This window comes from Sciurus vulgaris (genome assembly GCF_902686455.1).
Source record: "Sciurus vulgaris genome assembly, chromosome: X".
NCBI classification, from domain to species: domain Eukaryota; kingdom Metazoa; phylum Chordata; class Mammalia; order Rodentia; family Sciuridae; genus Sciurus; species Sciurus vulgaris.
This window is the reverse complement of record NC_136471.1, coordinates 130,516,370-130,533,790: the sequence shown is the minus strand read 5'-3', so window position 1 is coordinate 130,533,790 and position 17,421 is coordinate 130,516,370. Positions and strand designations below refer to the sequence as shown.

Genomic DNA, 17,421 nt, shown 5'->3' with positions numbered 1-17,421 from the left:
CACAGGTCGTTATTTGGCCATCTTCCTCCAACAGGTCCTTCCTCTCTCCAGCCTTTATTCTGGCCAGTGGAGCCCTCACTCACAGAGCTCCTTATACCAGAAAACCTGGAAATCTCCCAAGATTCCTCCTTCCCTCCCCTCCTTCATATTCAATTGGTCACTGAGTTTTATGCATTGTATTTCATAAATCTGCAATCTATTCATTCATTAAATATTTATTGTGTGCTAGGAGTATACAATGATGAACTGAATGAGATACATCCCACCCCCAGCTTCAAGGAGCTTACCATCTTAATGAGGGCATCCTGCAAATGAACAACCCATTCTACTGCAGAGCAATAAATGCAAGAAAAGGGTAAGTAGAGTGCTGAGAGGGAACACAGGAGGGTTATATTATTCGTTCTGGGAAGCCTGAGGGATTTTCTCTTGGCAATGCCCAAGCTAAAATGTGAAGAATATGTATCCGGAATCTGGGAAGGAAGGAATAGTGGGGAAAGGGAGGCAAGAGCAATTTTCTGGAGACAAGGACAGAGTAGTGTGGGGAAAGTGGCTGTTCACAAGGACTGCAGAGATTAGCTTTCATGCTGCTCTCCAGCCCAGTCTCAATCCAATAACTACACTGCTCAGTGGCTTTCCCCTACTGTCTCTGGAGGTCTGCCCTCAAGGCTCTCATCACTCGTCATTCGTTCATCTTGTATTTACTGAGCACCCCCTCTGTGCAGGTACCGCGTTAACAGCGGTCTCAATGGTGCTTCCAGTCTGAAGGGAGTTTTTGATCTACTGAAGACAGACCATGAGGGTGCAATTCCGGACTGCTGGAAGCTGACACATAAGATGTTAACGACCCTTTAAGGACCCATCTGCCTCGCAGTCCACTGCTTGCTTCGTCACTCGGGGGCTCCTTGCCTGCCACCTGCTTGTCCTCTCGGAAGGATGACCAAGTGTTCTATTCACTGCCCGGAATGTCCTCCTCCCCTCGCCCAAGGCCACAGCCTGTCTCCAGCCAACTCCAGCACAGCGTCCTTCTCGCGTGGCCACACTCATCAGCGCGCAGCTCTGCCAAGGGGGCTGACGCGCGCGCGCGCGGCCGGGCAGCTCCTGGGGGCAGACGCCATCCAGCTTCCCCGCCGCCTGGTGCCCACCCCAGACTGGCTCTCTCCCTAAGCGTCCCCCACGCCCCAGAAGGAGAGCTCGCATCCGGGGTGACGACCCCGCGCGCACGTGGGCGCAGCCTGGAGGCCGCAGGGACCCTTTCCCATGGGGTCCAGAGGGGCCGTTCTGCTGGAAGATCTCGGCCAGGGGGTCGCGCTCTCGGCCCGCATCCCTCGGGGAGCCCCAGCGGGGACAGGCGGGGGCGCGCCCGGGGGGAAACGCGCGCGCCCGGCGTCTCCCAGGTCCCCGCTGTGGCGCGGGGTGGCCGGAGGAGGGGCCGAGGGCGGGGCGGCCGCAGCCTCCGCCATTCCCGGCCCCCCCCGGCCGCGGAGCGCCGCCTCCCCGCCCGCCCTTCCCCACCGCGCGCGCTCCGCCCGCCCCGGAGCCTCGCCCTCCGCCACGATGAGCAAATGAGCGCAAGCGAGGGCATGAAATTTAAATTCCACTCTGGGGAGAAAGTGCTGTGCTTCGAGCCTGACCCAACCAAGGCGCGAGTGCTGTACGATGCCAAGGTGCCGCCGCGGAGGGACAGGGAGGAGGAGTGGGCCGGGGACCCCGGCGATGGGAGGCAGGGCCAGGGGCGGGGGCGGTCAGCGGCGCGGAGACGGGGGAGCGGCGGGGCTCCCCGGCCTGCGCGGACAGGCTGGGCAGCAGGGGGCGCTCGTGGGGTGCCGCGCGCAGTAGTCGGGGCGGGGGGCCCAAGATGCTTCCGCTTCCGCTTCCTGCAGTGCTGTACCGTGCTCGCGCGGTCGCGAGGCCGGGATGGCAGTTTGAGCCTGCGGCTCCAACTTGGGCCGCATATGTAGATGTGCTGTCGCCTAGTCTCTGCTCTTGCGATAAGTTTCTTCTAATCCTTTGCGGTCCAGCGCCGCCTGGGCCCCCTGGGGCCACCCTAGCCACCTAACCCAGGTCTTAATCCTTAGGTCCACAGCACTGGCTACCAACTCTCAACCTCGTTCCCTGGGACCTATAGTCGGGTTTGGGGTCGATCCCTCCCATAGGCTGTGACCCCATTCTAAGGGCAAGATTGACCCAGTGTCTTGAACCCCCAGGCCCTGACAGCATTGACATTCGTGTCCCCTGAAGGATTTGTGTGGGTCTCGACATGTCCGGGCAGAACCTCATCCCGTGATCCATCCACTTATGTCTGTGGGGTCCTAACCATATCTTGTAGGTCTGAATGGCCGGCTGGAGTAGGCACTGAAGTTCTGTGTGCTTAAGGAAAATGTATTTTGGTGCTTCGGGGGTCGGGTCTGTTCCCTGTCCCTTGAGCCACTAGAACGAAGCCTTTGGTGCAGAGTCGGGGAGGCCCGGGGTAGGACTTTAGTAATGCTTAGGCGGCACCCTCTGTGAGGACACTTCAAGGTCTCTGTTCTGTTTTATGTTCTAAGTCCCTTTACTAAGCCTCCTCCAGCCCCGCCCCTGAGTCTCTCAAGGGGGGACACGCCCCCTTGTTGCGCCAGGTGTTCCTTCCTGGGATGTAACTGGGAGGGGTGTCAAAATCTGACAGCCCATCAGGGAGTTGGATACAGCAGAGCGAGGGAGACTACAACTCCCAGAGGTCTCAGGGCTGCAGTTCTCTTGTGTGGTCTGGACTCTCATTAGTGACAAATCAGCCGGCCAATGGCTTCAGAAACTTCACCCAATCTCAAACTCAAAGACCAATCACAGTGTGGTTGGACGGATGTTTCCTATTTTGAGGCATCCACTCAGGAAAAAAAAATGGTATTGAAAGGAAAAATGTTTCAACCCAGCTCTCGGTCTAAAAAAGGAGAGAGTGCTTTCTTTTCTTTTAAAAAAGGACTATGATCTAGTTTTCCTGATCTAACTTATACTTCTCTGTGTGTTTTGCCGTTCGTGGGCAATATTTCCTCGCTTCAGATTGTCGATGTTATTGTTGGGAAAGACGAAAAAGGCAGAAAGATCCCAGAATATCTGATCCATTTTAATGGTTGGAACAGAAGGTGAGTGTGCTCTTTAAGCCAGACTGAATATCTATTGTTTTTATAGCATGAGAACATTGCAAACTTCTTTAAGTTTTGGAAGCACTTGTAAAAAAGTTTCATTTCCTGTTTCTGCTTTGTTCTCAAAGCTTGCCTGTTCTGGGGGAATGATTACTTTTAAGTCCATTATATTTGAATTCTCTGTGAGTGATTCTGGAAACCCAAGTTATTTCTGGGTCTGACTGTTACTTTTTTCAGCTTATTTGCATCCTCTTTGTGATTTTCAAGTTTCTATATCATTTTCTATAATGTCAATAATTTGGGGGCACTTCTAAGATGCTTTTAGTGTTTCTTTTATATCAAAATAAAATACTGAATTTTCCAACCTCTTCTTTTTTGTTTAATTAGCTGGGATAGATGGGCAGCCGAAGATCATGTGCTTCGTGATACTGATGAAAATCGTAGATTACAGCGTAAATTGGCAAGAAAAGCTGTAGCTCGCCTGTAAGAATACACAAATCATGGCATAAATGTTATTCAATGCATATTTCCTTAGTTTTGAATTTTTATGGTTTAAAAGTAATAAAAATGTTTATTAAGTAATTTTATATATTTTAAGTGTGTAAATGAAGATTTTCTATGATATCCTAAAATTTTAAGTGTTTCTGAAGTGGAGATTACCATTTATATTATGAAGTTCAGTTTCTGAGATATTTAAGAATAATCAGTGTTAAGATGTATTTCAGTTATGTTCACTCTTTTTTTTTTTTTTTTCAGGAGAAGCACAGGAAGAAAGAAGAAGCGCTGTAGGTTACCTGGTGTTGACTCTGTCTTAAAAAGCCTCCCTGTTGAAGAAAAAGATGAAAATGATGAAAATTGTGAGTGACTTGGTTTCCTTTTCTTTGACAAAACAAACTTTTACCTAGTGTTTTCATACTTCAGGACCGACTGAGGGGAAGATTCACAGAAATTGTACACAGGGAAATATTGGAAACTCATTATTTTTAGATGGTCTCCAACTTAGGATTTTTTGACTTTATGATGGTGTGAAAGCACACCCATATAAACATTCTGCTTTTCACTTTCAGAACCATGTTCAAAAATTACACAATATACTTAGTACATTTATTAAAATAAGCTTTGTGTTAAATGAGTTTCCCCAACTGAAGACTAAGGTACCTATTTGAAGCACATTTAAGGTAGCATGGTATGATATTTCATAGGTTTGGTGTATTCAATGCATTTTCAATTTAGGATGTTTGCAACTTTTGATGGACATAACCCCATTATAAGTTACGGAGTATCTCTATGATATGTGCCTCTTTTGTTGTTGACAATTAAAGTGACATCAACATGATAAGTTTGCAATTCAGTAATGAGACCTTATCAGAGTCATACTCTTAACCACTGTCTTTTTGACCAGTGAACCCCTCACAGGTCCTTTCTTATGATTCATTCTTTTCTCAGAACCTCCAGTATTTATAAATCCAACAGGGAACTGTTGGATCCTAGCTGAAAAAACACTTTCAGATCATTGGCCCATGTTATTTTTATATCCATTGAAGTTGGTGTTACATTTGTCACAATAAATTTCTCTTCAGCACAGTATTTGTATTCAGCATTTAAAATATATGCAGGATTGCAGATCATCATTTTTGGTAGGATGCACACTATACCTAAACTTTGTAAGCATAAGAGTTGGCAAAATATATAATAAAATTTGTCTGATGTTTTCTTTCACCTAGCCATAAGCAGTTCCTCTGATGACAGTGGTGAAGAAAAGGATGAAGAAATAAGTGAAGGAAGTGATATTGAAGAAAAGACTGAAGTGGTAAAAATGTTTTTGTCATAAGAACTTTGTCTTTATTATATATTTTAGTGGTAAATTTCATAATAAAATTCTGCAATTATGAACGATTTTCTAAAGATATATTTTTAAACCAAAATAAAATTTGCTTGACATTTTAAGAAAAGCAATCCTTATTTATAGTCACTAGATGAGTCTCTCAGTGACTCCTTATACTCAGGAAGTGTTTCCACAAACTGTCTCTTCTTTCCCAATAAAATTGTGAGCTGCATTTTGTAATGATGACTTTTTTAATGGAGCACAACAGAGTTTGGGCTCTTCTGCCTGCTTGCAAAGTTAACATAACTCCAGTGATAAACTTAAATGAAGAAGAAACAAATAAGCATCTGCAACATAGTTAATATCCTAGAACAAATTAACTTGTGACCTTTAGCATACTTAGAACCCAGGGCAACATGTGCATGTTGATAATTCACTGGGTTTGTTTCATAGCAGGCTCTAACCTACTAGCCTATTTTCGGCCATAGACTCTGCTATTCTTTTAAATAATTAAAATGGAATTGTGATATTGCAGAAAGAAGAACTAGAGCTGCAAACAAAAAAGGAAATGGAAGAAAGGACAATAACTATAGACATCCCTGAAGTTCTGAAGAAGCAGCTTGAGGATGATTGTTACTATATTAACAGGAGGAAACGGGTAAGAGGGGAGAATGTGTAAGAAAATATATAAAACAGAATAATTAGAGTGTTTTCATTTAACTGTATTTTGCAGTCACAGTCTCCAACAATTGAGAAGCTTGGAGGAATGAACTTTACATTTTTGGTTTTAAGCTGAGTCAGGTTGGAAAATTTGCTAATCATGGTGTTGTGTTTCAGATTAAGTCAAAATTCATGCTGCACTGGCTGCCCATTCAGGCCTTTAGGGAGCTTTCCAGACTCTGATGCCTGGGCTTCAATTGAGAGATTACTATTTGACCTGTGACAGGGGCCTCTGTGAGTGTACTCGTAGAGGCTCCCAGAGTTGTTCTGATTTAACACTAAGATTGAGAATCACTGCTTACATCTCCTCCAAAAAGCAACAGTGTAATCAACATGAGGATATGATAGAAAAAAGATCACAGAGTTTCAGTGCTTGTTTATTCTAAAATGTTTTATTCAAGCAGAATCGACTTTGCTTTATTTTTGAATTAAAAAGTTAAAGAGGTACAACCACACTTTCTTGGAATATATAGTTTATTATCATGGGATACATACATCAGATGTTTATATTTTTGTTAACAGTTAGTGAAACTTCCATGCCAGACCAACATCATAACTATTTTGGAATCCTATGTGAAGCATTTTGCTATTAATGCAGCCTTTTCTGCCAATGAGAGGCCTCGTCACCATCATGCTATGGTACACGCCAACATGAATGTACATTACGTCCCAGCAGAAAAGAAGTGAGTACTGGCATGTTTGTGTCTTGTGATTCTTGTTATGTGTTAAAAAAGCTGTTCCTGTTTAGACTAGGGAATTCCTTTCTCTGTTCAGTAATTTTGAATTTATTTTGTGTATAATTTAATAATGTATTACTAACTCCTTGAATAACCATAGCAAAATATTGTTCTTTGTGAATTCTTTGAAAACTCTCTTTGCACATCTGGCCTGGATGCTTTGAGAGTGTACCACCTTGGCACTGAGACCAGTATTTTCAGTGGTGTCATGCACCAGAATGGGCAATGTGAGTTTGATCAAAGCTTGTTTCCAAACAGGTCTTTATTCTAGTCAAAGTAGCCATCCTCATATCCTGCCTTGCCTACCCAACCTGACTGGACCAGAGTCAGAGAGGTAGAGTGTCAGAGTTGAAGCAGGGGTTAGGAGTCTGGTGGGTTCTGTCCAGTTGTCCACTCTCAGTAGCCCAAGATTCTGGATCTTCACAAGTAACATTGAACCTATTTGTGTTAAATAGGTAAGTTAAAGTTGCTAATGTACTTTCTGCACTTTATATTATGGATCTATGTCCCTATTTAATCATTTATTGTTAGCATCTGTAGATTCATTTTATTCTTTATAGGTGTTGGTGTAATTTATAATGTTGAAGTTTAAAAGTTTTCTGGATTAAGAACTTTGTTGTGAAAATTTAAAGACTACCTGTTACATTATTGCATCTCTTATCTTTTCTTTTTGCTCCTCCCAGTGTTGACCTTTGTAAGGAGATGGTGGATGGATTAAGAATAACCTTTGATTACACTCTCCCACTGGTTTTGCTTTACCCATATGAACAAGCTCAGTATAAAAAGGTTACTTCGTCTAAATTTTTTCTTCCAATTAAGGAAAGTGCCACAAACACTAATAGGTAAGGTATATACCTTGCACTTTCACCGTCAGATGTCAGCATTAACATATTAAAATCCTTTTTGGAAGAGTACAATCTTATGCTGTGGGTCCAATGTTTGGAGGAGGGGAAAGATTTAAAAGTTCCCACACTGGTAATTTATTTTTTTCCTGGGTAAGCTAAAGTTGCTATTCATTTTCTCATGGCTCCAGAAGATTTTTCTTCCAAGGGAAAATTCCAGTGTAGAGAATTCAGGTGGGATTGCAAGCAGCTGTCCCGTCTTTCAGAAGACAGTGGGGGATAGGTGAAGAGAGCACAGACCAAGAAGGGTGGAAAGTGTAGGCTTGACCTGAGCTCCCTCACTTGTTGTGTGTCACTTGGAAATGTTCCTTCAGAGCCTCTGGTGTTTGCCTCTGTAAATGGAATGGGCATCTGTCTCTCTGGTATTAAATGAGCAACTTTTGGCCCTTAGTAAAAGTTAGTTCCCCTCTTGGTCTGCTATGTCACCATTTTCTTCCCTTGATAAGTAAGCATGCTTCATACTCTGTTCTTTGGGAGGAAAAACACTCCAACTTGAAATCTTTATCCTTAATCTCTGTAATGCTAGACTCTCTCTCTCACCCCTCTCTTCTTGAAAGGGTGACCTGTTCTCAAGGCTTTCATTTGTTCATCTCTCCTAACCCTTACCATCTGCTTTAACCTACCAGTACTCCACTAATCACTTCCTATAAGGGCACAAATAACTTCCCACTTGCCATAGGCTGGGCTTTACATCAGCCAACTTTTCCCTCCCATTCTCCCTTGGTCTTTTTTTGTGCGCGAGTCTTCCTGGGGATTTCTCCCTTGGTCTTCATGGTTCCTGGCTCTCTTAATTCTCTGCCTGTCTCTCTACCATCTCTTTTGGTGGCTTTCTTCTTCCCTTCTTTTCCTTATGTCAGTTTCACCTTAGCTGAGAGGTCTTTGAAACTCACTGGGGACCTGTGTTGATGTCCCCATGGTCTACTCCACACCTGGAGATTCCCAGTGTCCAGGGTGAACTCTCTATAATACTTGTGACTTTTTCAAGTCTTGCTGGCAGTTTCATTTTGATGAGATGACATCATATTATTCTTGCCTAGACCAGGATTTTTCAGTCTCAGCCCTACTGATGTTCTGCACTGGATCTTTGAGGTGGAGGCTGTCCTGTGCAATGTAGGATCTTTAGCAGCATTCCTGACCCCCTCGCTAGATAGCAGTAGCTCACCTTCTTTTAGTTGTGCCATCCCAAACTGTCTCCATACATTGCCAGCTGTCCCCTATTAGGAAAAAATTGTTCCCATATGAGAGCTACTGATCTCAGAAAATATAAAAGGGGCATCACAATCTTTAATGCCAGCATACCTTGAAAAGTTATGGCAAGGGTTCAAATGACTTCATCTATTTAGTGACTCTTCAAAAAAGTACATATTTTGGCACACTTGGAGGCATAGATATAGAGCACTCCTGGATTTGGGAGAAAACTTCCAGTTCTGGCTTTAGGAGGCCCTTTAAGAAGCTGCCAGGTTCTGCAGAGTGACTGCGTGTGACATGGTAGCTGTGTGCTACATTTTCTCCTCATTGCCCAGGAGCCAGGAAGAGCTCTCTCCAAGCCCACCTTTGCTGAATCCATCTACACCACAGTCCACAGAGAGTCAGCCCACCACTGGTGAACCAGCCACCCCCAAGAGGCGCAAAGCTGAGCCGGAAGCATTGCAGTCTCTGAGGCGGTCCACACGCCATAGCACCAACTGTGACAGGCTATCTGAGAGCAGCGCTTCACCTCAGCCCAAGAGAAGGCAGCAGGACACGTCTGCCAGCATGCCCAAGTTGTTCCTGCACCTGGAAAAGAGTAGGTTCCGTCCTGGGATCCCCGGCTAAGGAGACCTGCCACTTCTTTGTGCTCAGTCTGGGCCAGGTCACACACTAAGTCCCTGTCTATATGGACAGTACATATGTTTCCTAGGATATGGTCTGGATTCCATTAGGCCACCCACTTTCCAGCGGGGGAAACCAAGCCATAAAAAGACAAAGTAGTACACAGTGCAACTCTGTGGTAGAGCTGGGCTGGGCTTTGTGTCCTGCGCTTTTCTTATTTACTATCTCTACCACTTCTTGGGAGCAAATTGAATTATTAGAATTCTATGTTTTGTATACTTCTAATGATATATTCAAAATGAGCAGTTCTAGTGGATTATTTTGATTTTGTTCTTATATTCGAGACCTAACTTTTCAGAAATCCTTTGGAGGACTGGGGTTGTGGCTCAGTGGTAGAGCACTTGTGTAGCATGTGTGAGGCACTGGGTTCGATCCTCAGCAGCATATGAAAACAAATAAATTAAATAAAATAAAAGTCCATTGACAACTAAAAAATATTTTAAATGCTTTTGAATAATAATAATTCAGATGCTATTTTATCAGTTTTATTGAGATATAATCTACATACCATAAAATTTACCCATTCCAAGTGGTTTTTAGTATATTCAGAACTGTGAAACCATCACCAAAATTAGTTCCAGACATTTGTATCACTACATAAAAGACATCCCATATGCATTAGCAGTCACTCCTCATTTGCCCTCCCCATATCATTGGCAACCATTAATCTCTATAGATTTTCCTATAGAAAAATGACTTCATCCATTTCATATAAATGGAATCATATAATATATATGTAGGTGATTATCAAGTATGAATTGAAGATTGGGAGTTCAGCTGGGAAGAGTAAAAGACACACCCATTTAAAAAAATCCTAAAACATGAAGTGCCAGCTTTTTCTCTTTCTTGGCATTTTTTATCTATTGAGGCAAAATTTACACGTAAAATTTAACCATTTTAAAGTAAATGGCTCAGTGATACCATCTTTTTTAAGAAGTCTATGGAAGTAAAACCCATATACCATACAATTCACCCATTTAAAGTGTACAATTCAGTGGGTTTTAGTGTATTCAAAGAGTTGTGCATTCATCTTTACAGTTGATTCTGAAACATTTTCAACACCCTCAAAAGAAGCCCTGTACCCATTAGCACTCAGTTCCCATTTCCTCCTTTTGCAAGCTCCTTGCAATCACTAATCTACTTTCTCTCTATGGATTTGCCTGTCCTGCACCTTTCATAGAAATGGAATCATATAATATGTGGCCCTTTGTGACTGACTCCTTTCATTTAGCATGTTTTCAAGATTCCTCCACACTCTGGCATGTATTACTACTTTATTCCTTTTTGAACCAAATAATTTTCTAGTGCTATCTTTTACAAGAGAAAAGCCTTATTGTTCTGAGCACTGACTTTAGATTTTTGTTCTGCTGTTTATAAGTCTTGACGATATTCCTTAATTCAATTGCCGTATAATTTATAAGCAAATACCTTTTTCTTTTGAAGAGACACCGGTTCATAGCAGATCATCTTCTCCTATTCCTCTGACTCCTAGTAAGGAAGGAAGTGCTGTGTTTGCTGGCTTTGAAGGGAGAAGAACTAATGAAATAAATGAGGTAAAGAGTGTTTGATGTTTATCTCCAGTGATTCTTTTACCATTTGTGGTTGTTTGAATCCTAGGGTCTTCAAGTATCATGCTGCTATTACTGTAAACATTTACAAAAATATTTGTAGAATTATTCTCAACAGTGTGCTTTTGGTTTCAAAACTGAGAACATTGTTAGGATTCCAGCTATAAAGATCTCATCTTTATCTTAAATAAGTACAATTATTGAAATACTAATATTTTCATTTTGTAGACTAGGCATCAACACTTTTTTTGGTATGGGCCAGAGAGTAAATCTTCTAGGCTTTGTGGACCACATGGTGTCTGTTAAAACTAGCCAGCTCCAAAATAGTCACAGGCAATATGTAAATAGAATGGGTGCTCTGTGTTCCAACAAAACTTTATTTATGGAAACTGAAAATGGAATATGAAAATCATGTGCTATAAAATATTGTCCTTTTGTTACCTTTTCAATCATTTAAAACTATGAAATCCATTCCTAGCTTATGGTCAGTATAGAAGGTGGCAGGGTTGTTGGCCAGATGTGACCAGCATATTGTCATTTGCTGACCCCTACTTTAGACATCTGAATTTCCTACATTATAAATAGTAATCCTAGTAGTCATCCATTTGAGATCATGTCATATGCCAACATTGTGCCAAATAGTAGAACCCATTACCTTAAATTCCTAAAAACAGCCCTTTCTACCACATTTCCATTTAACAGATGAAAAATTTCATTTTGAATTTTTTAAAATATTTTTAGAGCCACTTAGGGGATGTAGCTAGTGAGCATTTCAGGTGTTCAGAAGTCATAGTACTTTGGATATTCTTTAAATCTCCCTTAGGTTGAGATTTCCTTGTTTCTTTGGGGTTGGTAGGGTTGCTTAGAGGAAGATGGCTATAGTAGTCAGAGAGCATCTGATACTGGAAACAGGGGCCAGTAAACTACTTCTGTAAAGAGTTAGATTGTAAATATTTTCAGGGTTCAGTATAGTCTCTTTTGATACTATTGAACTCTGCTTGCAGTGTGAAAGCAACAGATGATATATAAATAAATGGGTGTGGCTCTGTGCCCCCCCACAATTCATTAATTCATGGATGCTGGAAGCTGAATGCTGTGATTGTCACATAACATGAAATATTATACATTTGACTTTTCTTTTTGAGTATATAAACCTTGAACTAGATTTGACCCATGGGCTACAGTTGGCTGACACTGATATAGATGCTAGAAAGCCTTATTTGTGTTATGTTAATTGTTGAAGATAGATTAATAAATTCTTATACAAGCATTCTCTAACACATTTTTTTCAGACAAGGAGGCACTGCAGGTTTTATTAAAAGAAAATAGCATTTCTCTTAAAGGGCATCTAATATTCAGGGAAGGACCATTCCCACTCTGGTCAGCTGTGCAACTCCGCCATCTAGTGGTTACTGGTACAGCTGCAGGCCATACAAAAGATGATTTCTGGTAAATGAACTAAAGAGACCTTAGTGACTTCCCACCTCCTTAACACCTCTACCTCGGTGTTTTAACCAGGTCCCTTATCCTAATGTCCCATGGATTGCTCTTCTCATGCCAGTTGCTGTCCCACTGCATCAGGGAAGGGTCTGGATATTTCTAGTTAAGATTCATAGGTAGTTCCTGGGCATGCACCACTGAGAATTCCTTGTCTAGAGACCCAATATTTTTCTGCATAAAATCCACCTTGTATAAATAAGGGATTATGCACTGCACTGCAAAACTTAGTAAGGTGGATCTGCTAACTAGCTAAACGACCTGCTTTTGTACACACCGTGTACAAAAGCATGCCACTGATAATTACAGTTTCTTGAATGTTTCCTCACTGTCCACACAGTTCCCAGGGTTCAGCTATGGTCACTAGGTTAGGTGCTGGGATGGTGTAAGGGTGATGGGAGTTGAGCTGATGAGGCAGGGGCTGAAGTGAAGGCTAGGCGTTCATCCTGGCATACTATGGCTTCACCATGGTACTTGTGAGCTTCTGCTGTTTGATTTTGCCAAGTTGGTTAAATGAATACTTCTAGTATTTGGGGGTTTTCTTCTGCTTTGTTTCAGGTGGTTTCCTTCAACATGACTGCTTCCATATTAAAGTTTTCATGTTGCAAAAGCCAAAGTGGCAACTCAGTAGAATAGGCTCTGAGTGTCTGGTTTGCTGATGTATTTCCAGGGAAATTCATCAGTGTGTTTTGAAATATACTTCTTACTTTAACAAAAGCTGTAAGTTCTGAAATTCACAGTAAAGGCAAGAAAACCAGTTACTTCGTTGGAAGTCTATTTTTAGTTGATTCAAGGGGTTTAGAATTTCAAATTAGATTCCATAGTGACTCCAACTGCAAGAAATTAATGAATTCTAAAACAATGGAAATATTACTCAAAACATTTTTTGTTTGCTTTTGAATGCTTCATTTTCTAACATAGTAAGATTTCCAATAAGGGAAAAAGGACCAACTGACCAACTCTTGAGAATATGAAATCAAATGTTTCTTTAATTTGAAATCATTATGTCCCTTAATTTTGTTTATTTTTATGAGGCTCTGTTTGTTTTGATATAGTTGTATTTTTCCCTCCATATACAATTAACCATCATAAGATATAGGTGATTAGACGTGTCTCTATGAGGAATAGTGAAAGCATTCAACTCATGTTTTTCCAGGTCCTCTCCTGGAAGCTTGTGCCTGACAATTACCCTCCAGGTGACCAGCCACCACCACCCTCTTATATTTATGGGGCACAACATTTGTTGCGATTATTTGGTAAGAACTGGTTTCTGCTCTCTTATTCCATTTTTCATTTAGCTTTGTTTTTAACAATTATTAATTCATGTCATCTTATCATTTAGGCTGTAAATATCTGACTAATGTGGATACTTACTTTCCATTTGGGGCTCTAAAACAATCATCCAATGGTGATCTCTTCAAAGGAAAAGTATTGAATAAATCTTAAATTTCACAAAAGTTGTATTTTGTATTTGTACCACTATTCTATCTTTGTTCAGTAAGAGGTATTGTTTGATAATGTGGGGTGTTCATTTAGGTTCCAAAAAGGAAAGACAAGATCCAGATGATCCCAGAGTGTTTCCTACACATTTTTATATTCTTCTAATTATAAATGTTTGCCCCTTTTTATTGCAGTAAAACTTCCAGAAATCCTTGGAAAGATGTCCTTTTCTGAGAAGAATCTGAAGGCTTTACTGAAGCACTTTGATCTCTTTCTGAGGTATTTTTATTACTCTCTCAGAACTTACCTCTACTGCTGTATATAGGACTTATCTAAGCTTCTCTTCAGCACATGTGGAAGGCAGCTGTGTGGTAGTTTCAATAGTAGCAGTGTTACTTAAGTGAAATGGTTTCTAACCATAATGGTAATGCCCTGGGTTTTGGTATTTGTTTTTCCCCAATTTCTCCAGTTTCTGAGTCAAGGGTACTCATTTTATAGAGGTAAAGTATTTTTCAGTCACTAGAAGAATACAGTTGGATAAACTTGTAATTAGAAAATAAATTTTGGAAAATAGAAGTGATTGAGATTGACAATTTTACAGTTTTTACTCAGGACTGTTCTTTGTTGTGTGTACATAAACTAACTAAAGTATTAGCATTTATGGGTTTGATTTTGGCATTTAATTTAGAGTTAAGATAAATAATCCCTAGTCTATGTCAGTATTCCTGAATTCCATCGTTTTCTGATAGGATTATATTTGACCTGAGGATCTGCCTCCTATCTTCATCCCCCAGACTGTGACCCAGATTCAGTGTCCCCCTCTCCCATTCATATGTCTGTTGACCACTTCCTTACCTTGGTCTTCAGGACTAACCTTCACCTTGTCTCACCTTGCTCAATCTAGCTACCTGATTTCTTCTCTTTATAGGACACCTTCTCCATTTAGGTAGACCCCACACTAATTTAATAGGATTTGCCAGAGTGAAGAGTCCCACCTAGAGAAATCAGTCTCATGGTTTAAAAGCATTCTTATCTGTAGGTATTAGGAATAAAGTATCCTGAGAGGAATTAGACTTTACAACATTTTATTGGAAACAAGTTTCAAAAATACCTTCTTCCCTCCCAGCACCCCCCAAACAAATCCATAAATCTATGTGACATAAAACACTTAAGTCAAATACCAAGAAAATATGAAGAGACAGCTACAAGTTAGTATATGGAAGCCTTCCAGTTTGAAGTATTTACCACACAAAACAAAAAGTAGGAGTTTAGCTGGGCACAGTGGTACACGCCTGTAATCCCAGTAGTTCGGGAGTCAGAGGCAGGAGGATTACAAGTTTGAGGTCAGCCTCAGCAACTTAGAGAGGCCCTACGCAACTTAGTGAGACCCTGTCTCAAAATAAAAAGTAAAAGGTCTGGGGCTGTGGCTCAGTGGTTAAGAGCCCCTGGGTTCAATCCCCAGTACCAGGGGAAAAAAATAGAACTTTAGAAATTGGGAGGATTTACAAATAAATATAGACAGAGGTCTTAAAAATGTATATGAATTTTTTAGTTAAAATCAGTGGACTCAGTAATGATTGCAAAATGTGTGCAATCAGAAGAAAAAAGAAATGGCTATCAAATGAATTTTGACTCAGTTTTTCCTAAAAAGGTATTGCATATTTTTAGGAATTTAGACATGTAGGAGCTTATTAGTGAATATTGCATTCTTAAGAGTATTTTTCGTGGAAAATCAGTTGAAGTTTGAGTCAACATATTATCTATATATTTCAGATTCTTGAATGACTGACTACATTTTAACATCCATCATCAGATAGATTTAAGTCAGTTTTTTTATGGGCTTTGGTACTGCAAATTGGAACTTCCACACTTTTGGCGTGGCAACTTAGGACACAAAACGCAAAATTATTCAGTTCAGTTTTCAGATAACTTCATTAATATACACAATGTGAAGTTCTTAAATGACATTGAGTTTATGATTTGTTATTTTTTTTATAGTTTGAAAAATAGGAAACTATTCTCCGAGGCTTCACAAAGTGTTCATATAATCAGACTGCCACCTAGTGGAATTTAGGTGTTATTATACCCAGTGATGGTGAAAGGCTTCAGATAAATTTTAATTAACATAGAAGCCAGACAAATGTGATGAAAGCAATCATGTAGAAATAAAGATGATATTTTTTTTCTCCTAATGTCGAAAAAGTTACAAAAAAAATTGTTACAGTTGGTTGAAAGTTAATATTGTGCTTACTGATGCTCATTGGAATCATCTTTTCCTTTCTTCAGGTTTTTAGCAGAATACCATGACGACTTCTTCCCAGAGTCGGCTTATGTTGCTGCCTGTGAGGCACACTACAGCACCAAGAACCCCAGGGCAATTTATTAAAGTTTCAATGGTTCTATAAGAACAGTTGCTCTGTCTGGCTTTGTGTTCTGGGCTCCAGGTTAAGAACTGATAAGATGCTCGGCTTTCTTTACAGAGAGCACAAACACCAGGCCTACCCTGGAGGGCTCGGGGAGTGGCAGGCTCTGTTATTTGAGTTTCCCACATACTGTTGTTGTTTGTTACGAATTACTTCCTAGGTGCCTGAACATGGCTGTGATGTCACATTTGCTGCTGCACAGGACATCTGTGATGGCAGGAAAAAAGAACAGTTGTGTGCATCATGAAATGTTCATAAAACTGTACATAGATTGAGTTGTTTTGGTAGATGTTGCAGTTTATTAGCAAGAACCACGTTGATTAGTTATTTGTTAGCATTAAACAAAATATTTTTGCAAACTATTTTCATTCTTGAGAGGAGGCTAAGCAACTCTGTCCAACAAATTGTAGTTTGTACTTAGAAAGTGCAAAATAGTCTCAAAAGTACTTTTAGAGGGAATTGATATTGATGGCAAAAGAAAACTTGCAGTTATACATTTGCTTGTAACAGTTCCCTCTCCGTGAAACATTATTTTTGGTTATCTAAATAAAGCATTGCCTGTCTTGTTGGAGATTTTACAGCTATACTTTGTTGTGTAATGTTATGGTTCCTTTTCTATAAAATGTTATTTTTGGTGATCTAAATAAAGTGTTGCCTGTTTTGTTTGAAAGAATCAAGAGAGTTTTTGCACTGGTTTTCTCCTTTTTATTGCATGGCAACAGTGGGCTAACTTCTTTAACTTGTAACTTTTCAATTCTGTTTTATTTTACCTTTGTGCCTTTTTCCACTTTCCTTCTTTGGTTTTGCCTCACTTGGCAGCATGACTAGATGGTGGTTTCTGGAAGTTACTGTGGTTCTTGCTGTCTTGTTGCTGGACTGGACCTGTACGGGCTAACACTAGTTTATCCTCCTCCAGAATTTCCAGTTGATAGGCTCCACGGTCATCCCTCTAATCTTCATTTCAGTCTCTCACATGCCCCCCCACTCCACATGTTTAAAAAGTTCTAAATTAGTAAAATGGCTAGCAGTACCATGCAGACATTGAATGTCAAACCTGCCTTTTCATGTAGCTCAACTCAGTTGACCTTTACTTCCAAAGATCATTCATCATGCACAACAAGGTCCAGAAAAATAATTTTTGAATCTATAAAATACTTCCATCAAAGTGATTTGTTCTTTTTGACCAGTGAGAATCAGTACCTCTAAATCTGAGTAGATATCCTCTTATGTGCATTTAGTTGTTAAGTAAAAATCATAGTTTTTGGTGACTAATCTGGAGTAGTATTCAAGTTCATGACAGATTTCATCTCCAGTTGGTTTA

At 40.6% G+C, this 17,421-nt stretch overlaps 1 protein-coding gene across 3 annotated transcripts; it reads left to right on the top strand.

The window, feature by feature from the left end:
* The first annotated feature begins 1,503 nt into the window (after positions 1-1,503).
* On the top strand, positions 1,504-16,781 carry MSL3 (MSL complex subunit 3). Of its 3 annotated transcripts, none has more exons than XM_079123566.1 (13): positions 1,505-1,664; positions 3,034-3,116; positions 3,504-3,599; positions 3,873-3,973; positions 4,841-4,926; positions 5,477-5,599; positions 6,184-6,344; positions 7,082-7,240; positions 8,824-9,086; positions 10,616-10,725; positions 13,394-13,493; positions 13,872-13,956; positions 15,964-16,781. In XM_079123566.1, the coding sequence occupies exons 1-13, from the start codon at positions 1,563-1,565 to the stop codon at positions 16,061-16,063; spliced, it is 1,569 nt and encodes a 522-aa protein (XP_078979692.1). In that variant the 5' UTR covers positions 1,505-1,562; the 3' UTR covers positions 16,064-16,781. The 3 variants fall into 3 exon arrangements, with proteins under 3 accessions (XP_078979693.1, XP_078979692.1, XP_078979694.1); XM_079123568.1 differs by lacking the exon at positions 1,505-1,664 and adding an exon at positions 1,903-2,877; XM_079123567.1 differs by lacking the exon at positions 7,082-7,240 and having other exon boundaries at positions 1,504-1,664.
* Positions 16,782-17,421: the final 640 nt, after the last annotated feature.